This window comes from Zootoca vivipara, chromosome 14 (genome assembly GCF_965207765.1).
Source record: "Zootoca vivipara chromosome 14, rZooViv2.hap1.1, whole genome shotgun sequence".
NCBI classification, from domain to species: domain Eukaryota; kingdom Metazoa; phylum Chordata; class Lepidosauria; order Squamata; family Lacertidae; genus Zootoca; species Zootoca vivipara.
In genome coordinates this window covers 20,925,998-20,951,467 of record NC_142597.1, presented here as the reverse complement: position 1 = coordinate 20,951,467, position 25,470 = coordinate 20,925,998, and the positions used below count along the sequence as shown (strand labels likewise).

Sequence of the window (25,470 nt, the reverse complement as noted above, 5' to 3'; positions counted from 1 at the left end):
AGGTCTGGGGTTGTCCGAGTTGTATAACAGAGTGCGAGGTGTTTGCTTCCCCCTGCGCTCTGCTAGCAGGATCATTCCGTGCCGCTGCCAATTATGTTTTTTTGCATTGTTTTTCTGCCTTTTGCCGCCTACGTTATCTGTCAGTCAGCTGCTTCTACAGCTTAATTGGGAAACAGGGTGTGGTTTCTTACTGACAGCTGACGTCTGTCCAGAGTTACCTGGGTATAAATTATTTTTTTTCTTTTTCTTTTTTAAAAAGAAAGTAGGCAGGGAACCACCTTTGAAACACCCAGAAACAGCTTCCAGAACCTGACAGGTTACAATCCAGATTGATTTTATCCCTGTAAACATTTTCCCTCTTGCTTTCATGAGCAAGTAATGTCAGGGGATGCTGTCTCAAACCAGCTTCTACGCATAGGGGAACAGACGACCGAAGCTTGGTCGCCACCGAGAATTCCTCCCAGTTAGTGGGAGTTTAGTTTGGACAGTGATCGCGCTGACATGCGGAATCATGCACCCTTGGCAATGAGTAGGAAAGTGAGCCTCATTGAGGGAATGTAATCTTGTTTCTGCAGGATGGAAGCGCTGGTGAAAGTAGTTCAGTCGGATACCCAGCCATTGACAGTCAGCCCAGATATCTGTGCCAAGGAAGGTTATGGCTATGCAGAAGACCAGGGGTCTCCTATGCCAGGGGAAACAGCCAGTCCCAAAAGCTATTTTCAACAGAGCCCATCTTTACCAGCCTCTGGATTAACCGAACTCAGCGGTGTGGAATCCACTACCTGGGATACTTCTCCAGCTAAGGTTCAGGAGCTGCCTGCCAGGAGAGGTAAGATGAAACCTTTCTGTGCATAATTGAATACTGTCGTGCAATATGATTTGCGGTCGTTTCATCAGGCAATAAAACGGACTGATTTCTGACCTGCTTCTTGTGATATATGTTAGTGTGCAAGAGAAATTCCCTGGGGGTAGTGACCTGAGTATATAGGAAGTGCCCTTGGTATATAAGGGAAGGGACGTAGCTTAGGGGTAGGGCGCTTGGTATGCATGCAAAAGGTCCCTGGCTCAATCCCTGGCAAATCCAGGGAGGGCTCAGAGAGATTCTGCGGCAGAAATCCTTGAGAGCCACTGCAAGTCTGTGCAAACAGTACTGAGCTAGGCAGGTGGGTAGTTTTGTGGAGTGTAAGGCAGCTTCCTATATAAGTGTGTTGCAATCTCTATTGGCCTGCAATGTGAAGGGGATTTCCTGCAGTGTTTTTGGAAGAACACAGAAGTGACTTGTGCACATCTGCACTGTGCATTAGATTAGATTGTTTTGCATTGTGCCCTGTGGTGTTTTGTTTTTGGTGTTTGTTTTGTTTTGGTGTTTTTTTAGTGTTACATCCTATTTATTTTTTATTTTTTTATTTATTTTACTAGGTTTACATAACAAAAGCATAAGTTAATTCCATGTATCTTTACAATTTGCCTTTTTTTTTCTTTTCCCCCAGTCCTCCCCCCTCCGTTCCCACCCTCCCCCCTGTTCGGGACTTCCTTCTTCATATCTTTAATCATGTACACAGTCTGTTCATTTGTGCTTGTATATTCGGGTTGGCTTCTCCCCTTTCTACCCAGTTCCTATAAAATGTCCACTTGTTTGTGATTTTTTGGCATTTATTTTCCCATCTATCCTCTGCCGCTATCTGTGCAAATATTTCTGATTGTACATATTCAAAAAACATAATCGTTCCATTTTTCCATATTCCACTTAGCTTTTTCTTTCCATCCTAGAGCAATAACTGCCATTCCAGCTAAAATCATGATCTTATACAACTCTTCAGGTCAGGGGTCCCTTTACCTTTACCTTTACACAACTCTTGATTGTTACTTTTTACTTTATTATTTCCCAATATTCCCGAAAATAGCAAGTCCCTATTAATTTCCATTAATTAATTTCTATTAATTTCTATGGGACGCAGGTGGCGCTGTGGGTTAAGCCTCAGAGCCTAGGGCTTGCTGATCAGAAGGTTGGCGGTTCGAATCCCTGTGACGGGGTGAGCTCCCGTCGCTTGGTCCCAGCTCCTGCCAACCTAGCAGTTCGAAAGCACGTCAAAGTGCAAGTAGATAAATAGGAACCGCTACAGCGGGAAGGTAAACGGCGTTTCCGTATGCTGCTCTGGTTCGCCAGAAGCGGCTTTGTCATGCTGGCCACATGACCTGGGAAGCTGAATTCAGGAATGTGTTCTATTAGGAAACATTGATTTGCAAAAATGTGTATTTGGTGCAAGAGTATGGTATAAAATAGTGTGTATTAAGAGAAATACACCTTAAAATAGTGATGATTAAAACCTTTTTTTTTTAATGCAGACTGATGTGAAAATGTGGAGAACTGAACTCAAGATTGGGGGAAAATGAGAAACCAACATTGACAGATTTGCCCATCCCCAAACTGGGATTGCAATGTTCTCTGTATTCCAGGCAGGCTCTGGGCCCAAACATTGTTCTCCATGACCAGTTCCTAGAAGTGTTGATGGTGGTGATAGGAAGACTTGATTAATAAGATGCTTATCATTATTCATGGGGAGTCTTTTGAGTGCCAAGCATTTTGAAATTGGCAGGACTTCAAGGAATTTCCTGTTGTCAGCGAATATGCAGAGGCTGGTGGAATCCACTAGGGTAGCAAAAGTATTTCAATCACCCCCACTCAGGTGAGAGAAATACCCTGTTTCTCATATTTTAAGACATACCTATAAAATAAGCCATAGCAGGATTTTTAAGCATTCAAGAATATAAGCCATACCCCGAAAATAAGACATAGTGATAGGCGCAGCAGCAATGCCGGCCGCAGCAGGAGGAGGAGGAAAAAAATAAGACATCCCTTGAAAATAAGCCATAGTGTGTTTTTTTGAGGAAAAAATAAATATAAGACATGTCTTATGATATGAGAAACACGGTAAAAGCATATTGCAGGGCCAGTATGCTGAAATACATGGCTCCTAAACAAAACTTTCCTCCAAACAAGCGCACAAGAGTAGAAATGATTGCATTGCCTGCCAAAGGGCATAGCTGGGCAACACTTAGGTCATCTCTATACTGAAAAAGCTGTATTGCTTTCATGCTCCTTTTACCATCATGGCTTCCATCCAAAGCATCCTGGGAATTGTACTTTAGCAAGGAGGAAAAGAACTCTGCTAAAGATTCCCAGGTTCACAGAACCTCAGATGCCATTGTTTATGTTCTGGGTTGTTTTTGTAAACCGTTTTTTAATTACCAATTTGGTTTATACAGTGGTGTTTGTATACTGCTTTGGGTACACCAGCGGAGAAGCATGGAACAGGCCCTCTGTAAATGCATGAATAAACAAGCCAGCAGTCACCACCTTTTGACTTATTTATCTTTCCAGGTTCAGCATTGACTGTGGGTGCCCCCAAGAAGCAGTATGTGGGCGTGAGGGTAAAAATGCCGGTGTGTGAACTGCTGAGAAAAATCCGTCTCTCCAAAGGGACAGAGTCCAGTGACATCAGGGTAAGATACCCACCCCATTTCCTGATCATGAGGATAATGAAGATTGGGCTGTTCCCAGTGTGAGATGACCCTTGCACTTTCCCTGGTTTTGCTAGGCTATGGGGCCAACCGAAATTATTATGATTCCCAAGATGGAGATACACACTTCCTTCCATTAATTAACTCCATGTTCTTCCTGCTTACCTCTGCCCCATTTCCTTTCATCATTGTGATTAATTTATTAAAAAACAGCGGATACCTTTAAAATAAAAATAAAACAACCCTGTGCAGGTGGAGAACATTTTAGGTGTGTGCAGTTGATGCATGGCCAACGGCATGTGGGTCCTTTTGGGCCTGGAAGAGGCAGGGGTAGGAGCAGAAAGGGCTTATGTGTGCTCTGCCAATGCACGTGGGGGCCAGGAATGGAACCCCCCCATGCAAAGACTCATTTATTCAGCCTGTTGGAACAAAGAAAACGTTTTCGATTGTTTCCGGAAAGTGCAGATAGTGGGGTACCTCTTGCCATTCCATAGAACAGGGGTAGCCACACTCAAAACCTTCTCTGAGCAACTGCAAAGCATGCTTCTGAGATCTTTGCAACTTGCAGGAGATGCTTTTCCACAGGCTACAGCAATCTTCTGGGGTACAAGTGATAAGGTAGCTTTTCCTTTATTTGGCTTCCTCTGCTGTCACATTATATATAAGCCCTTTGTCAGAGCCTAGGGTTTGCCGATCGGAAGGTCGGCAGTTTGAATCCCTGCGACAGGGTACCGGTAAGCTCCTGTTGTTCGGTCCCAGCTCCTGCCAACCTAGCAGTTTGAAAGCACGTCAAAGGGCAAGTAGATAAATAGGTACCGCTACAGCAGGAAGGTAAACAGTGTTTCTGTGTGCTGCTCTGGTTCGCCAGAAGTGGCTTTGTCATGCTGGCCACATGACCTGGAAGCTGTACGTCGGCTCCCTTCGCCAATAAAGCGAGATGAGCGCCGCAACCCAGAGTCGGTCACGACTGGATCTAATGGTCAGGGGTCCCTTTACCTTTTTACATTGTCAAGGGTGCTTAATAAAGAGCATTAGTACAGTAGCTGAAGACACAGTGCAAAGGGAAGATCTCCTGCACAAGCATCATTGGAGGAAAGGCCTATAGTGCCTGCTCGTCTCAGTGGTGCTTGCACAAGAGAATTTCCCCTTGGGATCTGTTGCATCCCTAGGTCAGTTCTGTCTGTCTCCCACTCTTCCATACATGCAAATAAACAACCACATTCTCCACTAAAAGTGCCCCAAACGCTATAGAGTAATAATTTTTCCTAAAAGGTGACTAATTTCTACCCTTTTATTCCTATTTCTTCCTGGTGGTATCACCTCTGATAGATTTCCATGCCAGTAATATTTCCTTTATGTTCTTGATCATTTTGCTAAATTATTGCTTGTTGCTGTTTTTGTAGTATTAGTTTTCAGTTAATTTATATACCACTAAATGCCAAGACTCGTTTACCAATTATGACCCTGTCTTAAAGCACCCTAGTTCACTTTTCTAGTACTGGTGGGATGGTGGTCGGGGAATCAAACTTTGTGTTCAGTATTGACATCTATTGTTCCACTAAGATAGATGTCTTAGTGTGAATTAAAGTGTGAATTTCTGGGCTACTTCTCTGGAAGAGAAAAGTTAATTACAACTGGGGATGGATTTATAGAAGGGATCACCTTGAGTTCACAAGGCTTCCCCTGCTTGTGTCACTGCCATTTTTTCAGCTTTTGCCCCAGTCAGTGAGACGTCTCAGACAGTCTGTCTACAATTGTGCTGGCTGGGACTGATGGGAGTTATAGTCCAAAACTTCTGGAGGGCACTAGGTTGAGGCTGATCTATCTAATTGAGGTTGATAATTTCCCAAATACATTTCCCCCCATAGGAAACACCTGCAAAAGCAAATACCAAAAGGTCTTCAGGAAGAACAGGTAAAGAAAAAAGTTCTGTGTGTATGGGGCAACCATACTTGCAAAAACCCTAGCTTTAACTGTTTTGGTAAGTGAATACCTGTAGATATTTATATATTTCTTTCTTCCTGCACAGGGAAAAAAAGAGCTCACTCAGAAAGGCATCATAAGCAAGTATGTGGGACACTTTCTCTCTTCCGTAGCCAGCATTTCCCAAGCAAATAAGACCGCAGACCTCACATTTTCATCTCTTTCTCTTCTTTTTAAAGAACTGCTGTCAGGCTCAGACAGCCTTAAAAAGCACAGAGGACTTGGACATCCTAGTCGAAGTACTGCAGGAAGACCTAAACGAGAGCCACTCCAAGCTAGAGCCTCATTTGCCTATGCAGTTCCCTCATGGTGCGACCCAGGGATTTCAGCCTTCCGGGTGGGAAGCCAACAGCAACTCGCAACCCGATGGCGACTGGCTGAGAAGCAGCTGGGAGCCTGTCGAATTTCAGCCGTTGTCTACTTCTGGCGCATTGACTCATCCACGTGCTGTTATCTCCTATGGATTTGATTGCAGAAAGATGCAACAACGTCTGGATCTGATCGACACATTCCAGAATTCTCGCGTGGAAGAAAGATGCTGGCTGGGGAATTGGTCTGTTGAACATCCCGGGGAGAGTTCCCAAGGCTTTGCCAAGGAGATTAGGCCTCACTGCCATGACCCACTGGGGCAGGCTTTGCCAGAGACTTTGGAAGAGAACACTGCTGCCTTGCATGGCGGGGGATACCTGAAGGCAAGTGCGTGGTCTTTCATGGGCCAGGAGGCCTCTGCCATTTCTTTCTTCCAATTCCAGCTCTGCCGCGAGGAGAGTCGGCTCAGGAGCATCTCGGTGGACAAGTTGCTCATGCCGGATAGAAATGGGAACAGGTTGGTCAGCGGTTTGGTTTTGCGCCTGTCAATACTTTAAAAAGTTAAAACATCTTTTAACAAAACCCTTTGTAACTTGGGTGATGGAATGATTATACGCCCCACCCCATGATTCTTGCTACCTTTCCCCCATGGCCTTTGTTTCATTTCATTGCGGTTCACAGATGTATCCTGAGAGCTGCTGTGAGTCTATGTTTACTTTCTGACCAGTGTCCATTGCAATGTTCAGAGTAACATATGCAAAAAAAAAGTGAGGAGGGGGCAGTACCGTCCCCCAACAAACCTGAAGCCAAATGGGGAGAAAGGGGAGGGAAGAATTTGGTAATGAATTTTAGTGAATGCCATGGCTTGAAAACTCGAGTTTTACACCATCCAAGGAAGGGATCCTGGATCTGGAGGACTTTCTTATACAGTAGATATATCATAGGAAATTTCTAAGTCCATAGGTCCGTCTAGCTCAGCATTGTCTACACTGCTGGCAGTGACTCTCCAGAATTTCAGACAGGGTTCTCTCCCACCCCTACTGAGAGATACCATCTGTACACAAAGCAGGTGTTCTGCCACTGAGTTGGATCTCTTCCCTTAAAAATAAAGGAAGATTCTAGTCCTCATGAGCTGGAATAAAGGGCTAATAAAGAGCTAATTTAAAAAGGATGCTGCCTTCTAGAGGCAGGCCACTGGGTCCATCTAGCTGAATATTGCATACACTGTCTGGCAGTGGCTGTCCAGGGTTTCAAAAAGAAATCTCTCCCAGTTTTACCAGTAGGTACCTGGGATTGAAACTGGAAAGGGATTGAAAATTGAAAAGGGGAAACTGGAACCTTCTGCATGCAAAGCAGATGCTATAATACTGAACTACAGCTAAAGCTGGGGTTTTGTTTATGGTGTCTGCATGCCCTTTAATCACTAGGTAATACTACTCCAGCTGGCTTCTTTTAACTCTTCAACTAGCATGTCACCTAAAAGGAATCTCCAGCATTGCTAACAGACCACCACACACTTTTTCTTTGTTTTTTACTCCTGCTCTCTGCCTTACAAGGATGCGACTTGTATTCCACTTAGCGCCGGAGGCAGATCTGAAGAACAGCTGACCTTTATATTTTTTTTTAAGGGTGAAAGGGGATCTTCCATTATGTTTCTTTGCCCCAGCAGCCCCTGGGGCAATTGGAACTCCGTGCTACACCCAGCAGGTTCTAACAATTCAGTCTGAATAATATCTCCTGCACTCTAGACTGCTAAAAACCACAGTCCTTGAGGACTTTCCATCACATCCAGGTTTTAAACCTAAAATAGCCCAGCTTTTACCAAGCTGGTGCCTTCCAGATGTTTTGGACTACAAGTCCCATCAGCACCAGCCTGGGAGTTGTAGTCCAAAACATAGATCAGCCTTCACCAGCTTGGGGAAGGCTGATCTATCTTGAAAAAGGGGTTGGGGAAACCTGGAAGCTATCTTACTGCTATATAGTTGGTCCAAGCAGGTTTATGGGTATTATTATCCCCATATTGTAGATGTGTTTGGGAGTAAGCCCTCTGCTTATCCTCTCAACTACGGCACTAGCTTTACTATTCCTCTTATTGCCAACTTACCAATATGTCATTATCATTGTTCTTGCAGAGGCAGAAGCTGATGGTGCTTCTCTGTCATCGATTTTCTTTCTTTCCTTATTTTCAAACATGATGGCCATAAATCTGAATGGGGAGGTTATCCAGCAGCGTCAGGTCACTGATAAGGGAACAGGAAGGAGATTTCCAGAGAACCCAGAGGGCCTATTCACTGGAACTGGAACATTTTATGAGCCACTTCAGTAGAACTATGTTTGTTTCTCTTGCAAATATTTGCTTCTAAATCTTAGATCTAAAATAAAGGGAAATCCCTTTCCTCTTTCAGAGCTGAGTCAAAGCGAGGCAGTGCCCCTTATTTTGAAACTGAATAACTTTGAACTAGCATACCACTGGTGTGTATAGAATCTATGGTTCTATGTATCATAGAATCATAGAATTGTAGAGTTGGAAGGGATCCTGAGGGTCATCTAGTCCAACCCCCTGCAATGCAGGAATCTCAACTAAAGCATCCATGACAGATGACCAACCAACCTCTGCCTTAAAAACCTCCAAGGAAGAAAGTATTGGGGCTTGGATAGATATCTAGGGGTGGGGTAGTGTTCCCGTCCCCCGTCCCCATTTTTGTTTCATGTTTTGCTAGTCTTAAATTCAGTCTCCCACAAGTTTAATCTCCATGCAGAGGAAGGAGTTTTCTCATCTGCAACCCTTGAGAGATGTTGGCAGTCAGTGTAGGCCAGGGGTCCCCAAACTTATGTCACCAAGGGCCGGTGCCGCCAGCGCCAATCACGTTGGGGGCCGGAGCACATGGGAGCGTGCACCCATACGCGTGTGCACACACGATTTCCAGCACACTTCCGGGTCGCCGGAACACCAGAAATAGCTTGTGCACATGCACATGGGCCTCCTCCGACCCAGAAGTGCGCTGGAAATGATGCTTGTGCATGTGCACAAGCTATATCCGACGCTCCGGTGACCTGGAAGTGAGCTGCCGCGCCGTTAAGAGCAGGCAGCAGCAGTGGGTGGCGGGGGGTGCCGGGGGCCACATAAAAGAGCCTCGCGGGCCGCATACGGCACCAGGCCTTAGTTTGGGGAAGCCTGGTGTAGGCAGTATTGAACTAGACTGACCAATGGGCTGACTCGGCATAAAGCAGCTTCCTATGTTACTATTTGTTGAATTTGCAAATAGTAGGGGTGGGGATCGTATCTGGGGAAGGGCCATAGCTCAGTGGAAGAGCATCTGCTTTGCATGCAGAAGGTCCTAGGTTCAATCCCCGGCATCTCAGTGGAAGGCAACGTCCTATGAGCCTGTGAAAATATGCTTTTGGCATTTGCCCAGCAGCAGAAGCGCTCATTTGATTTCAAGCTGCCTCTCCTCCCTTGCTGTTTCTCTCTGTTTTGCAGAACCACATACCCCCCAACATTTCTCCGATGAAAATAGGGGCATCTTATTCAACAACAACAACAACAATTTTATTATTTATGCCCCACTTATATGACAGTGTTGCCCCAGCTACTCTAGGCAGCTTCCAACATATATAAAAACATAATAAAACATTAAACATTTAAAAAAAAAAAACCTATACAGCTTCATTCGGATGTCTTCCAAAGGTTGCATAGTTACTTGTCTCCTTGGCTCTGTGGTTGCATAACTCCAGATCCTCCAACATTTCTTCGATGAAAATAGGGAAGTCCTAAGGAAAAGAGGAACATTCCAGGATCAAATCAGAAACCGGGACAGCTTCTGTATATTCAGGACTGTTCTTGGAAAACAGGGACACTTAGAGGGCCTGGAACCACCCGTGGCATTTCTGAAACCAAACCAAATCTCCTCTCTCTTTCTCTCCCCTTCTGTCCAGGCTTCTTCACGAGGCTGTTTCTCAGGGGAAAAGGGCGCTGGCGTATGCGCTGGCAAGGCGGTTTGCACATCTCAACAGACTTGATGGGAAGAACGCAGCGAAACAGGTACGAGCCACTTTTTAGCAGAAGGCTGTTTGCAGGGCAGCTGTCGGTAATTTTATAGAAATGGACCACATGAAATAGAGCAAAAAGGAGGGGGGGTGTTAATGAAGAGTTGCAAGCTGCATTTTTTAAAAAAATGCAGAAACCATTTGTCCACTAATCCGCCAAAGGTCAACAGAATAAGAGTGTCATTCTGTGAATGAAAAGTATCTTAAGGTGCAAGGGGAGGGAGCCCATAAGGGGAAATGGAGTGGTGGGTCTTCGTTTTTTCCATGCCACACTCCCTTGCTCCTGCACTTGTTCCTCTACCAGCGGTAGGAAACCTATTACAGCCTAGAGCAGAGAGGAGGAATCTGCGGCTGTCAAAATATGCTAGGACTTCAACTTCAGTCAGCCCCAGTCAGTGATCAGGAGTGGTTTGGGAATTGTAGTCTAGCAGCATCCCGGAAGGGAGGGCGGGGGGGGGGGGGACACAGGCTTTCTTCCCTTTGCATGGATGTAAAGATTATTGCTTGCTAAATTGCAGCAGTTGCGATATTAACAACACACTGACAAGGTGCCACTCTCATTTTGTGAATAGCTCAAAATTTCTATCCCTCCTTCCCCATCTTTTTTTAAATCCTTCAAAGACTGCGTTGCACATAGCAGCTCAAAAGAACCATCATCTTATTGCCAGCGACCTGCTCTCTCTGGGTGCTGATGTAAACGCGAGGGACAGCTCAGAGAAGACTCCCTTGCACCTCTGTGCTGAGAAGGGCTATCTGAGAGTCTTGGAAGTAAGTAGGGTTTGAAAGTGGGGCCTGGTTGGGTTCTATGTCTATTAATTTGAGGTAGGGATGGGGGAGAAATTCAATCCAGGTCACCTTTAAACCCAAACCTACCTAATCTGTACTTCCTGAAATATTATGCAGCCTGAAGCACAGCCATGCTTCAAAATTACCACCACTATGAATTTTGCAGTGAAGTTCTCAAGCCAAGGACTGTGTACAAAAATGTGTGTGCATGCATATGCATATATTAATAAAAATAATATGGGAAATGTATGATATCAGTGGAAACTGCATATATACCAGTATGTCAAAACTGCATACAAAAATGTGTTTATTATGAGAGCTTTGCACTAAACGCAGGTGAATTCGTACGATTTTTTTAATTATTAAAAAAGTGCAACTTTCTGCAGAAATGGGACCTAAATTTAAGATTAGAAAAATGAGAAACGAAGAGAAACCAACACTTGAGAGATTTGTCCATGCCTATCCTTTTTGCGGCTGTTTGGTCCACTCTTACTGCGGCCTGAAGTCAGGATATTTAAAGTAGCCACGTCTCTTTTTCCATGGCAGGTCTTGAAAAGCTGCCAGGAAGTTGGCATCCATGTTGAAGTAGACGCAACCGACAATCAGGGTATGTGGAGAAGTTTGGTGAGGATAGGGAACTCTCTTCCTGCCCCTTAGGATACAATCTGTCAATCAAGGCATGCATCTAATATACATAGAATGCAGCTACATATCTTCCTTTTCCTTAATTAACTGCAGACATGGGGGAGCCCAATGTTTACTGGGAAGGCAGTGTGTGTGATGGGGGGGGAACGTATCTATTCACCCCCCCCCCCAATTATATCTTAGAATTTTGAAGTGTCAGGCATAGCTCTAGTGGCTTTAGCCCAAACGTAGCAGAGTTTTCCTGCACAGCGCAGAAGCTAGTTGAGGTGGAAATGACTAGTCAACTAGATGCAGAATAACTATTTACAGGATTTATTAAAAGAAAATAACAGCAGCAGAGTTTCTGCATGCAAAGCAAAGCAAAATAAATCCTCTCTGTCTCTCTCTCTCCAACCATACGCAGCACTCCTACTCCTAACACCCAACAAGAAACAACTGTGCTAGCATTCCTAGATAACAGAGTTCAGTGCTGGTCATTAACCAATCAGAGAGCTGTTTCCAGGCCAGGCAGACCTTGGCTTTCTGCCAAGAGTAAATTGACACTGCCTTGAGTTAATTGTGTTAAGCAAGAATCTGTAAGTTTCCCATGAGAACCAATTAACAGAAACTGAACATTATATTCCCCCCCCCTCAGTCTCCTAGTAGCACATGGGGAAAGAGATGGGATCTCTGTTCCAACCACAGTAAGACAGTGACGGTACGAGCCTCCACTCTCTGTTGTTTTCCCACTGTGAATTGGGCTTGCACATGCCTATAATTATTGAAGATGCTACATGCTAAGCACACGTCTGGTTTGGCCTGCAGTGTCTAATGTTCCTTCTGCTCCTCTCTAAACAGGCTTAACACCAATACAGTGTGCAGGTATGGCTCACTGCGCTCTCGCGATGGACTCGGATACCCACCATCTCTCGGCCGAGACGTGGAAGCTTCTGAACCTCCATAAGGATCAAATACTGAGTGGCATCAAGTGCTTGATACAAATGGGAGCAAACCCATGGGGGCAAGTAAGTGCTTTCGTCTCAAACAGAGATGCAGCTTGATTTTATGATGGATTTTGGAGTGGTTGTGGGGTCTTTTTCTCTCCAGGTCTTTCCCTTCTGCTCACTTGTATCCTTTCTCCTATCAGAAGAGAGAGTTTTGCCAACTGCCAGAGGCTTTCCACACATTTTTTTTTTTTTTAAAAAGGATTTGCGGTACAAATCAAACAGCTTTGTTCCCAAACGTATTGGCTCCCGAACGCTGCAAACCCGGAAGTGAGTGTTCCGGTTTGCGAACTATTTTTGGAAGCCGAACATCCGGCGGGGCTTCCAATTGGCTGCACACGGCCACTCTGCTAGGAACCCATGTATTAAATTGCTCTTGGTTCCGGAGATAGTGTTTTTGATACATGTACCTGTTCTTTCATTGACATGTTTTGCTGGGATCTCCTCTGGGCATAATGTCTGCACAAAAGCTGTATCCAAACCAGGGGACTATGACTATCCTCTTATTCTTTTCCTAGGGAACAAACTCATCAAGTCGAGTTTCAAATTATTTTGCGAAAGTCCAGCAAAATAATGAACTGATGTGTTTTTTCCAAACTCACAGGCCCCAAAGGCACCAGGTAATTCTATTGGGTTGGTGAAAAGGGTGGCAAGTAAACTGCAAGAGGATTGGTTGCTTTGCCAGTTTTTGTCTGTGTGTGGTCCTTAGGTATTATGGATGAAAGAGAGAAAGGAAATAGAACGAAGCATTCAGTCATAAACCCAGCCAGATTGGCGGGGTATAAATGATAAATTGTTGTTGTTGTTGTTGTTACTTAGGAGTAGGAATGTGGGAGAAATTCAGTCCAGTTTGCATTTAAAGAAAAACCTAGTTTTTTAATATATTTATTATTATTATTATTATTATTATTATTATTATTATCGTATTATTATTACTACTACTACTACTACAGTGGAACCTCGGTTTATGAACACCTCGGTTTACGAATTTTCAGTTTACGAATGCCGCGGACCCATCTGGAACGGATTAATTCATTTTCCATTACTTTCAATGGGAAGGTTTGCTTCAGTTTGTGAACAGACTTCTGGAACCAATTACACCCATGCTTTGGGTTAAGTACGCTTCAGGTTGAGTACTCCGCGGACCGTCTGGAACGGATTAATCCACTTTCCATTACTTTCAATGGGAAAGTTCACTTCAGTTTATGAACGCTTCAGTTTATGAACAGACTTCCGGAACCAATTGTGTTCATAAACTGAGGTACCACTGTATTATTATTATTACAGTGGTACCTCGGTTTACAAACACAATTGGTTCCAGAAGTCTGTACTTAACCTGAAGCGTACTTAACCTGAAGCGAACTTTCCCATTGAAAGTAATGGAAAGTGGATTAATCTGTTCCAGACGGGTCCACGGAGTACTCAGCCTGAAGCGTACTTAACCTGAAGTATGAATGTAATTGGTTCCGGAAGTACATACTTAACCTGAAGCGTACTTAACCTGAAGCGAACTTTCCCATTGAAAGTAATGGAAAGTGGATTAATCCGTTCCAGACAGGTCCGCGGAGTACTTAAACTGAAAATACTCAAACCGAGGTATGACTGTACAGTATTATTATCTACTTGCCCTTCAACCTAAGTTCCCATGCTTGGCTGCAACAGTTTTTTTGAAAAAAAAAACTTTAAACAGAGCTTAAAAACTTAGTTACAAAAAAATGTGAAAATTTGTATCCTTTAATTAAATGAAACATATACACATTGCCTCATTGTTATTTTTTTTTTAAGCCCAGATCACACTAATGAAGTTGCAAAATAACTCTAGGGATTGAGGGCAGGAGAGAAGGTTGAATATACATGGCATCACAAAGCACCAGGCAATCTGTACTTGGCACAGCCAGCTTCTGTTGCAAACTTGCAGAACCCAGCCTTGGCAGTAGGCTGTAGGGGACAATGAAGTTCCACCTTTGCCCCCTGAGAGTCTTCTTCAGCAGCCTCTGGGGATTTTGGGGTTTCATTAGTCCGCAGTCCCCCCCCCCCGGCCTCATATATCATTGCAACCTTCAAAAGTAGAAATACCCTTTGTTTTTTGTTTGTTTTTTAATTAAAGCTGATATCCTTAGGAAATGCAGATCCTTCCATCAATACAGCTTTGCTGAGATTCTGTGGAAGCCTGGCTTATGCATAGCTCTTGTCCATGTTAGGAAAAGAGACTGATTGAATACTTTTGCTTTGTCCAGGATTACAGCTTGCTCTCTGGACTAGATGAAATCGCCCTTCTGTATTTACAAGGAGAAGATGTGGAGCCACCAGTGGTTTCTTTTCCAAGCTTCCTCGACCATTTCCATGAAAGTGCAATGTGAACAGGACACTTAAGCACACCAGGAAGCAATGGACTTCCCAGAACATTGGTTGCTGATATATCGGATGTTTTTTCAGGCTTTGTATACTTGGCGATTTGAAGCCCGCGGAATGCCTCGATGGACTTCAAGAAATCTGGAGTGCCATTTCTGCCAGGCTGTTGGCGAAAGAACAGCTTGAAAATAGACAGTAAAAGTCTTTGAACCTGTGAAGGCTTGGGCTTTGCTGAATTCATGTCCTCAGAAAAATTGTAGTGGAAGAGCACTGAAGATTATAGATGGGAAAGGCTGGCTTTATTTCCCCAAGCCATATGTGTCAGATAGAGAAGCTTTGAGGTCTTCTCCCCTGCCTTCAATGACCTTGCTCTCAAAATATCAAGTGCAGGAGAAGATGCTCCTTAATGGATGGTGGTCCATGGAGCAGGTGGTATATGAGCACAGATTATTGCCATGCAAAAATTCAAACTGATCCCCTGCAGAGGGAGGGCTTCCATATCTCATTGGCGGACACCTGCATTTTATCTCTGGCATGAACCTGGCGGAAACAAAGCCACCCTTGATCTGAGGGTGTATTTTCAGCAAAGCCGCAATGCTTTGTTTATTGATGCAATCAAAGTTTATGGAGGTTGTTTTGAGCGTGTACGAGAAATGCACAGACAAATCTGGAACCGGACAAACGGAGCTGGGCAAGTGACTCACCACGGCTGAGTGAAAACTGCTCCCCCATAATTCTGCACACTGAATTTTTGGTGAAAGCTCTCAATACAGTATTATGTAAACAAACAAACATACATACAAACCTCTTGTATCATCTCCAGGATGAAGACATTTAATATTGCACAAGCTTTTGTAGACTGCAGTTCAGTTCAACAGGTGCAATTTTCTTTGCATCATGAATCTTTCCTTCCTTCCTTCCTTCCTTCCTTCCTTCCTTCCTTCCTTCCTTCCTTCCTTCCTTCCTTCCTTCCTGTTTAAGCAGTGAAATCTAAAATCTACCTAGCATCTGCCACAATCCAGTCCAAAGTTCATTGTGCTGAAACCCTTTGGGGTTGGAGCTGAATTGCAGCCATTGTTCTGACATGACAGCTTCAGACATCCTATATTTATGGATCTTTTTGATTGGACCCAGGACAGGGATGGGAAACCTTCAGGCTATGGGCCAATCTTGGCCTGCCAGAGGGTTCACTTTGACCCATGGTGCATTTCCCCCAAAACCGTGCCCACCAGAGAGAGAGAGAGAGAGAGAGAGAGAGAGAGAGAGAAGTTTCAAGAAGACTCCTGTTGGGCAATATTTTTTTTTAAGAGAGCTCATTTCCCATGGAGTGAATACAACTTTCTTTTGTTTTCTGCAAGTCAAACAGGTTTTTGGGGGGCTAGGGAATACAAACACCTGCCAGATCTGTTTAATGATAGACAAAAGTTAGCTGGAATATACTGTGTACAGTACAGTGGTTCCACTTTGAGATTTCCCCTTCTCTCCCTCTCTGCACACCAAGACCTGCTTTAGCTCTTTGTTCAACAACTTGCTCATAGCTCTATGTCCGGTTACAAATGTTGCTCTTTCTTTTGGTAAGCTTTGGTTCTTAAGTTAGTGGTTTCTGTGAAACTTCATTAGTTGCTACACATGGAGCAATACGATACTAATAATGTTTTTGTAATTAAAAAAAAGCAAATTGAATATATCCAACAATTGGTAAATGTGGAGAATTCCCACTGATGTCCATGGGAAATATATTTTTTCAAACAAAAAATTGTGTATAATAAGATGAACCTCATAAATGGTAAATATTCGTAAATGCACTTTTTCGATTATTGTGTTGAGAAAGTTTTGGGGTTTTTTCCATGTACGGTAGTTTATTTTTCTTTGAACTGTTTGGTTGACTGAAGTTGAAGATGACTGCTGTTTTAATGACTCCAGGTGATTTTTGGCTTAAAAGTACACCCTCTACCATAAGATGTACAACCTACTATAAGAGAAAACGTGCGGATCAATCCAATAAGTTTATGGAAAGATGGGCATTTTTTTGTAATGTTCTGGGATTATAAGCTTAATGGACTACCCTGTGCTGTCTTTAATTTGCTGTAATGTTAATAGTTACTTTTTATGTAACTAGTTGGAATTTTGGTTGTCAGTGCTTTAATGATCTAATAAAGAATATATATTTAAAAGGTGACATTCTTCCAAATGCAGAGGAAATGCTGTGTAGTTCCTCCAGAATCAGCAAATAAAAATGGTGCATCAGGATTCCAAGACTGCAGTTCTAAGGTGCACTTGTACATAAATTTGTACATAAAACTGCTAGTACATTGCAAAGCTAAGCATTGGATGGGGGACCACATGTTGAGATTCCTGCATTGCAGGGGGTTGGACTAGATGACCCTTGGGATCCCTTCAAACTCTACAGTTTTATGATTCTATGTGTGTGAGGTTGTATTAGTGGTGGTGAATTTGTAGGCTGGCTGTGGATAATATGTGTAAAAGTCAAAAATCATCTTGGCAATGAATCCACAAAATAACTTGTACAAAATAGGCCTAGTGATACACAGTAAGAAACATTTTTTTTTGCTCTAGTGGATTATGAAAGTTAGACTTTGAATCATTTGTGTGTTTGTGCACACATTATTTAATCATTGTGAAATCTATAACAAACAGACATTTTGTGAGAATATCTGGGAGCTTAATCCATTTCCTCCATCACTCACCTTCAATAAATATTTATAATTTTCAGCACTTGGCAGGCCTGTTGTTTAACTGTGAGGAATGTGAAAGATGGCTGTTAGGCATTGCCAAATGGCTCTAATCACAACTCACTGGTGTATGTGTGCGTAACATCTCTTTTTTTTTTACAGCCTAGATGAAAAATCAGCTGTTATGGGTGTTGTTAGGTTGGTTCTGCATTAGCCCTCTTTAGCACAGCAAAGGCATTTCCTTTCCTGCTAGATCTGGAATTAACTAGAAGAGGAAGTGCGGCAGAGTGGTTAGGGTGTTGGACTAGGAAGTGGGCAGTCTGGGTTCAAATCCTTACTCAGCTCATTGGCTGAATATGGATCAATCATTGCCTCTTAGCCTAAGCTACGTCACAGGGTTGTCGTGAGGATAACATGGGGAGAAGACTTGTGTGTGCCTTGCCACTTGGAGTTTCTTGAAGGCAAGGCGTGATATAAACGCAACAATAATCTTAACTAAGAATGCTGTTCCTCATAGACAAGTTCTTATTATAACACCTAGTCAAAAGTAAGTTTCTTTCAATAACGATGCCTTATAATGCTAGTCAAAAGCCTCCTGTTCACAAGTTGTGCTGTTGTGGTTTGTTTGCTTTTTAGCTTCCTGAGTCTGCACAGCTAAGAGATCAATACTGAATTCCCCCTTAATTGCTCCTTATTTAATTTTGCTTTACTATTTTTTCTCCATCTCTCTCTCTCTCTCCCTCCCCCTTTCTCTCCATTGGAAAGAAAGGGATAACAGAATGAAACCAGCATTTTTAAAAACAACAACAATATAATTTTATTAATCTAGATTTCCTACAAAAGAGAACCATAAAACAAATATAAAAACAGATCAAAACATTAGAAACAAAAGCAGTTATCATAGCAACAGTAATAATACAAAAAGCGGTAGATATAAAATCAGTTAAAATCCTGGGCAATCTTCTCCCCCCCCCTTTTTTTTCTTTTTTGAAAATGTCTAAATTTGTGACTCTCCGGGCAGCCCAATCAGGTGGTGGCATATAAATAATAATAATAGCCTACACTGTGGCAGGGATATTTAGAGAATTACCTCTGGTGCTAGACTTAACAAACAGACAGGTTCCTTTTTTAAGAAAAAAAGCTAATGTTTTCAATGAATACATCCCCTCCACAGACACCTCTGTGATGATGATGGTGATGGCATTAAAATATCCTGTCCTTCAATAAAAGAGAAAATGGGAGACCAGATTGTATCAAAGGTATCATTTTTGGAGATGCCCTCGATTAGTCGCCGATGATATGTGAGGCGTTCTGATAAATACTCCATATATTATTAACCCAAGCCTCTATTGGTATATTAGAGGTTTCCTTCCATCGTGGGCAATAACTAGTCTAGCTGCTGTGAACAGGAAGGAAATTAATTATTTAGAGTTAAGGGTTGAGTTTTGGGCCAAATCTTGTAATAATAAAGCAAGTGCCGAATTAGGAAGGCTATATTGTAAAACAAGCAATTTGACAACTCCCTTGCAAGAGACAAGAGCTCAATGAATAAGGAGCAATTAAGGGGCAATTCACATATTTTTAGTACCATTTTGAGGCTTGCCTCTGTTATGTGTTTTGCCCTCTCATTATTTTCAGTGAAACTACTCCTTGTACCAAGTTGAGTCTGTACCCTGAGATTACTTCCCGCATGTGCCAGTCTCCCCCAGTCCCATGACATCTAACTTTGCTGCCTTCCCTAACCCTTAAACTCTGGTTCCCCATCAGCCATGTTGACTTTGCTTTGCATCTCACCAGCGTGACACGTCTCACTGGCAATGCAACATTTTGCGAGGGCATAGAGATACCCTGTCATAATTCCTGCAACTCACTGCCTGGAGGTTCTTTTACCAAGCTGTTCTCCAAGAACTGTCAATTCCATCTTTTGTTTTTGGGAGAGGCAATGCTAATCTCAGCAAGGCGTTTGAGCCACAGCCTTTCAAGTGTAATTTGAAACAGCCTCTCCCATCAATCCTGGCTGATGTTTTTGTGCCCAGATTCTAATCAACAAGAAGATAGGCCTTTCTCCACGTTGTGTTCTGTTTCTCATATTCAATAAGAAGAGGAGCCTGGCTGCTCCATCAGCCCAGTGGCCCATCCGGTCCAGCATCCTGTTCACGCAAAACCAACCTGATCCCTCCTCTGGGAGGTTCACAAGAAAACCACAAGGACCCTAGGCTAAGGTTACCAGATTTTTTTCAAAGAATCCGGGGTCACTTTTTTAAAAAAACAGAAAAAAAATTATTAAAAAAAGTTTGTCTCTTCTGTCATCTCCTCTGTTGTGCGGCCTTCCTCTGTGCTCCTCTGCTCTCTTGGAGCACTAGCTACTGTGGAGTAGGCCACATGTCCTTGCTCTCCTACCTCTCCTCCTCAGGGGCAGGGGCAGCAGCGGCGTGGCAAGATTGGGACTCCCCTCTTTTTTCTCCTTCCTCTTTCTCTCTCTTCCTTCTCCTTCTCCTCTCTTCCTTCTCCCTGCATCGGCTCTGAGGTTTTTACTGGCCCTGGAGAGCCACTGGGCAGAGCTGGGTGGCCAGGCGCTCTCACGCCCGGCTCGATTTGGGTCACGGGGGTCAGTGTTTTCCCCAGTTGACGCACTGGGCATCCCCAGTTCCCCCTTGGCAGTGGTAGCGGCAGCGGCAGTCTCAGCAGCCCAGAGCCAGCCTGGTAGTGCAGTTGGCTCTGGCTGGCTTCAGGATCTGCTCGCTGCCGTGGCGCCCGCCATTTTGCCTCACCGGAAGTCTCCATATGATGTGTCTTTTGCCGCTGAACCAATCACGCAACCTTCATTCCCTACTAATAAATCTACGACACTTAAAATATAAATCCGGGGACATTAAATGAAATCCGGGGACATTCCAGCGACAGATTTTGTCCGGGGACAGATTTGTAAATCCTGGGACTGTCCCCAGGAAACGGGGACGTCTGGTAACCATACCATAGGCTAATATCCCTCTCCCAACTTGTGATTCCCAGAAACTGCCACCTTCCTCTGCCCTTGTCTCTCTATTGCCCCTTACTGAACTCAGCAGGGAAGAGATGGGTTCCACCTGTGGAACCAAAAGATGGATGAAGCAGGCTAGCTCGCATTATTATTACTACAGGGTCTAGCAGCCTTCACACATGCAAATGTCTTGTCAAGAGGTCCTCCTGAATGCTGAAAAAGAGAAACCTGCTGGTTTGTGGCCTTCCAGCAATATATGTGTACTGTATGTGCTTTTAAAAACCTTTTTATTGATATTTTGCTAAACCGGGTAATCATGGGAACATTAAGAAACACACCAAAACAGAACAAGTACAACCCCATATTAATTATTGTACGTCAAGACGTTTTAGGAATGAGTACAAGTGGTTGGGAGAGCAAAATCTGCAAAAAGAGTATTCCCTTATGTTTCCCCTCCAAAATCCAAGTTGAGTACTAGACAGTGGCATACCCTCAACTGAAGTATTAAATCGGGGGATGCACTGTTTCAGATACATCAGATTTGGCTTGACCCTTAGCCCTGCGTAGATCATGAGTTAACCTTTCCATAAGATTCCCCCCCCCCAAAAAAATATCTAAATTGTGCTTTATTTTATGTAAATTCCTTTTTAAAACCCTTTTGAGACTTTAAGAAGATAGGAAGAAGCATGAAAAAATTATTACAATTCTGTGAGTATATCACACACATACACAAAACATGTCCAAGCAATATAAAGTGCAAACAGTAGTAGCTCAGATTGCCTTGATGAAATATACTCGGAGTCGAGAGTGAATTTCATGCTCTTTATTCAGCTCGTAGTCATCAAAGGAGAAGAAGAGAAGAATGGCTCTTTTCCCAAAAACATCTGCTTATATACATTATTTACACAATGGGCCTTGCGTGATTGGCTACTTCAGGGCTACACCTGTGGGCCAATCAGGTTGCGGATTCACTTCTGCCAGCAGCCTGATTGGCGCTCTTCGTAAGTCGAAACCTTTGGATGTCGAAGTGTCCATTTTGCACATGCGTGAAGCACAATTTTGCACTTTGCTCATGCGCAGACCACGTGCGCCGCTTCTGCGCAGGCGCAGAATGTGCACGTGGCGAAAATACTTCTGGGTTTGCCGACTTCATAAGTCGAAACCTTCGGAAGTCGAGGCATTCGGATGTCGAGATACCACTGTAGTGGAATTTTCTGGGTGGCGCTCAAGTTGTAAAACTCAGGTGCAAAATGGTGAGGGAAACCAAGCATAGAGAGGCTCTTTGACTTCATTAAAAACAAAACAGGGTGCTTTGAATTTATATGTAAAATTAATCCTGCATTTTGCACACAAAAATATTTCCCCTACTGTGTATTTGGCCGTTCCTCTTTTCTCTACAACATCTCTGTTACAACTGCTGCTTGTGACAATGGAGAGGAACTGTGGCGTGCCATATATTGGGCTCCAACTTGCAATTGGGGTGGTCAGTGGTCAGGAACTATGGGAGTTGTAATCCACCACCAGGTTCTTGGCCACCTCATGAGGAGAGAAGAATCCTTGGAAAAGGCCCTGATGTTGGGAAAGATTGACGGCACTAGGAGAAGGGGACGACAGAGGAGGAGATGGTTGGACAGTGTTCTCGAAGCTACGAACATGAGTTTGACCAAACTGCGGGAGGCAGTGGAAGACAGGAGTGCCTGGCGTGCTCTGGTCCATGGGGTCACGAAGAGTCGGACACGACTAAACGACTAAACAACAACAACCAGGTTCTTGACTACTGGCTTATAACATACTAGATAAATTGGGTCCTCCCTCACAAGGGGGCAGTGGGACCTGGCAACCAGACCCTGTATTGTGGATGGGAACATTGGAGTGGGCACAACACCCTATTGGTGGTCCCTTGATCTTGGAAGCAATTGGGCTTGAGGGACGCCAGTCAAAGCGATCAAGGGACCACTATTTAACCGCTGCACATGTCCCTGAGCTTCCTCTTTCGGGCTCAGTGCATCGGAACACCCGCCCACCTCTCCCTATATTTAGGGCTTGGGCGATTGACCTTGCTATGCCGTTGTGTGTCGTCTGTCATTGGGACAGGGGCATGGCAGGAATTTCCCCCACTTGGCTGATTGGCTGGTGCCACTTGGGTTTCGCCTGCCGCATAGCAAATCGTCACAACTTGTAAGGTTGCGGATAGGCTCTGGTTGAGGTGAATAGGGGTGGCAGGATGCCTAGCCATCCCTATGCGTTGGGTATTCCTTTAAGAAGGAATCCGTGGACTCATGGTTGGTCTTCCCCAGGCGGGGTTGTGCCCTGAGCCTGAGTCCAGGGCTCATCTGGGTGGAGGCCGAGCAGACCCCCTGCTTGCCACTGTCCCAGGTGTTCACCCAAGGCTGACTTATGGTTGGTGCCCAGGGTCAGCGCTGCCTGCAAGGGTGCAGGGAGCTAGTCGAACCAGAGCCTATGCAACCACTCACTTGGTTGTAATCAATAAAGTTGTGGCCTAAATTCTGCCAAAAACCAAACCAAAAATTTGAGTCTTGTCTGAAGTTATTTCTGGGGGTGGTTAAAAGGTCTCCACACACAACTGTTGCAGAACTGAACTTCTTCACATCTCTGTCCTTTTTTCTCTGATTTCCATAAGATCTAAGTGCCAAATTGGTACATGAGCAGTCAGATTACATTTTCCAGCCTCCTGCTACGGTGGACCAAGTGTTTGTGTGCCAGGTGAGCCACTAGGTGATAGACTAACCTTTGCATTAGGATGACTCACCTGTAAAGGCACTCATGACTCTGATGTAAGTTCAGATAAAGGGATTTCTCTGGAAGCCAGCAATTCCTAATAATGTGGGTTAAGGCATGTTGCATCCTGAGCTCTTGGACAACACCCACACAGTTAGAAAGTTCGTGAGGCATAGGCAGTGCCCGCTGTTTAATGGCATGCTTCTTCTTTTTCCCCATTTCATGAGCATGCAATGTTTACTGACCTCAAAGAGAAGGAGAATTCCTAGTCTCTGCTTTGGCAGGCATGTTTTCGCCAAAAAACCCACATACTTCTTGTCGGGGAAAGCCTGCCGAGTCAGTGATGCAGCAGACTCTTTGCACTGTAACAACAACTCTAGGCAGCACGCAATGTGAACAGGTGTTACACACACCTGAATCATTTACAACCCCTTCTGGAATTTGGCAATATGCCCAAGATGATGGGTTTCTGACATGTTTAGGCCAGGAGGCAAGCCTCAGTTACCAGAGCTGCATTACCCAAAGTCTTTGCTCATTCTCTCTCTCTCTCTCTCTCTCTCTCTCTCTCTCTCTCTCTCTCTCTGTGTGTGTGTGTGTGTGTGTGTGTGTTTGTGTGTGTGTGTCGAAACAAAATAAAAAAATTCCTTCCAGCAGCACCTTAAAGACCAACTAAGTTTTTATTTTGGTATGAGATACACTGAAGCAGAAGTCCCCAGGCGCTTATGTAGGGAAAGGGTGGGGGGGTATCACTCAGAAGGGTGGTGGAAATGGGTGATTGACTGACTGATAGCTGTTGACGACTGTGAACAAATGGTCTTGCATGAAAAAGCAAGGGTTGGGATGGCTGAAGATCGCTTTATCATGTATAATGAGATAAGAATCCTATGTCTCTGTTCAAACCAGGTCCCTCCATGGTTTTGAGCTTGGTGAAAAGTTGCAATTCAGCAACTTCTATTTCCAGTCTATTTCTGAAATTCTTTTGTAGTAAGACAGCTACTTTGAGATCTTATATAGAATGTCCTGGGAGATTGAAGTGTTCTCCTACTGGTTTCTCTGTCTTGTGGTTCCTGATGTCAGATTTATGTCCATTTATCCTTTGGCGTAGGGTTTGGCCTGTTTGTCCAATATAGAGAGCTGAAGGGCACTGTTGGCATTTGATGGCATACACAATGTTAGAGATGAGCAATTAAATAGTCCTGAGATGGTATGTTGGATGTTGTGTGTGTGTGTGTGTGTGTGTGTGTGTGTGTGTGTGAGAGAGAGAGAGAGAGAGAGAGAGAGAGAGACTGCAGCACAAAGCACATTTCAAGCATGCACACAGTTATCTTTTTTAAAATAAAATATTGGTTTTTCACAATTTTATACACTTTAACCATTTCATCGAACCTTCGGACCTCCTTCCCTCCCACCATGGGTTCCATAATTAAGATAAAGTTTTCTGCGTCTTTTACCATTCTCCAACTGTTGTATGTCCATAGTTACCATAGTTAATCCCACATTACAAGTGTCACGACATCCCTGCCAATGATTTTAACCATTTACAGTGGTCTTTGAAATAAATTAGAAATTTACTCCAGTCTTTTAAAAATACTTGATCTTCCTGTTTTTGGATCTTCCCTGTCAGTTTCACCATTTCTGCATACTCCATCAGTTTCGTCTGCCTTGCTTCTTTTGTTGGCTCAAGCACGCACACAGTTATCAGAACAATTCCTAAAAATCTTTAAACAGTTCCCATCACCACAAACATGCAAAATACACAAATCAACAGCATCCCAAAAAGCAATGATGAAACTTTCAAGAAGAATCTGTACAGTAATTCAGTAAACATTCCCCAAAAGCACAAACCTCTACCCCACACCTTGAGGATAGTTTCCTGCATGACTCTTGGTTTCACAAAGTTCTCAGTCCAAGTTGGTCAACGGCTGCTTTGGGGCTCAAATCACACACAAAAAATTGCTTACAAAAATGTGTATATTGGGAGAAATTTGCAGTAAAATGCTGGTGAGATTTTTCTTTTTTTAAAAAAAACAACAACCGCAAACTGATGTGGAAATATGAAGAATTGAACTTAAGATTGGGGAGATGAGGAAAAATAGAAAAATAGAAATGGACATATTAACTCGTCACTACTGCACACCAAACTGAGTGGGGAGACGGTGGGTTTAGATACCTGTTTCTCAGCCTGCAGAATCCACAGCTCACCTCCCACAGCCAACGTTTTAAAAAGGGAACTGGATTTAAAGCAATTTTGCACTATGGCATGCGAGGCAGGAAGTCCAAAACCTACTGGAAGTTTAGGTAAAGGGACCCCTTACCATTAGGTCCAGTCGTGGATGACTCTGGGTTTGCGGCGCTCATATCGCTTTACTGGCCGAGGGAGCCGGCGTACAGATTCCGGGTCATGTGGCCAGCATGACTAAGCCGCTTCTGG

The 25,470-nt window shown here is 43.8% G+C and overlaps 1 protein-coding gene across 3 annotated transcripts; it reads left to right on the top strand.

Moving 5' to 3' along the window:
* The first annotated feature begins 254 nt into the window (after nucleotides 1–254).
* LOC118097356 (uncharacterized) lies at nucleotides 255–16,806 on the top strand. 3 transcript variants are annotated; one of them, XM_088657693.1, is made up of 11 exons: nucleotides 256–829; nucleotides 3,383–3,504; nucleotides 5,391–5,436; nucleotides 5,552–5,589; nucleotides 5,685–6,331; nucleotides 9,751–9,856; nucleotides 10,483–10,629; nucleotides 11,194–11,254; nucleotides 12,130–12,296; nucleotides 12,794–12,895; nucleotides 14,513–16,806. In XM_088657693.1, the coding sequence occupies exons 1-11, from the start codon at nucleotides 577–579 to the stop codon at nucleotides 14,633–14,635; spliced, it is 1,812 nt and encodes a 603-aa protein (XP_088513819.1). In that variant the 5' UTR covers nucleotides 256–576; the 3' UTR covers nucleotides 14,636–16,806. The 3 variants fall into 3 exon arrangements, with proteins under 3 accessions (XP_088513821.1, XP_088513819.1, XP_088513820.1); XM_088657695.1 differs by lacking the exon at nucleotides 10,483–10,629 and having other exon boundaries at nucleotides 255–829; XM_088657694.1 differs by lacking the exon at nucleotides 12,794–12,895 and having other exon boundaries at nucleotides 257–829.
* Nucleotides 16,807–25,470: the final 8,664 nt, after the last annotated feature.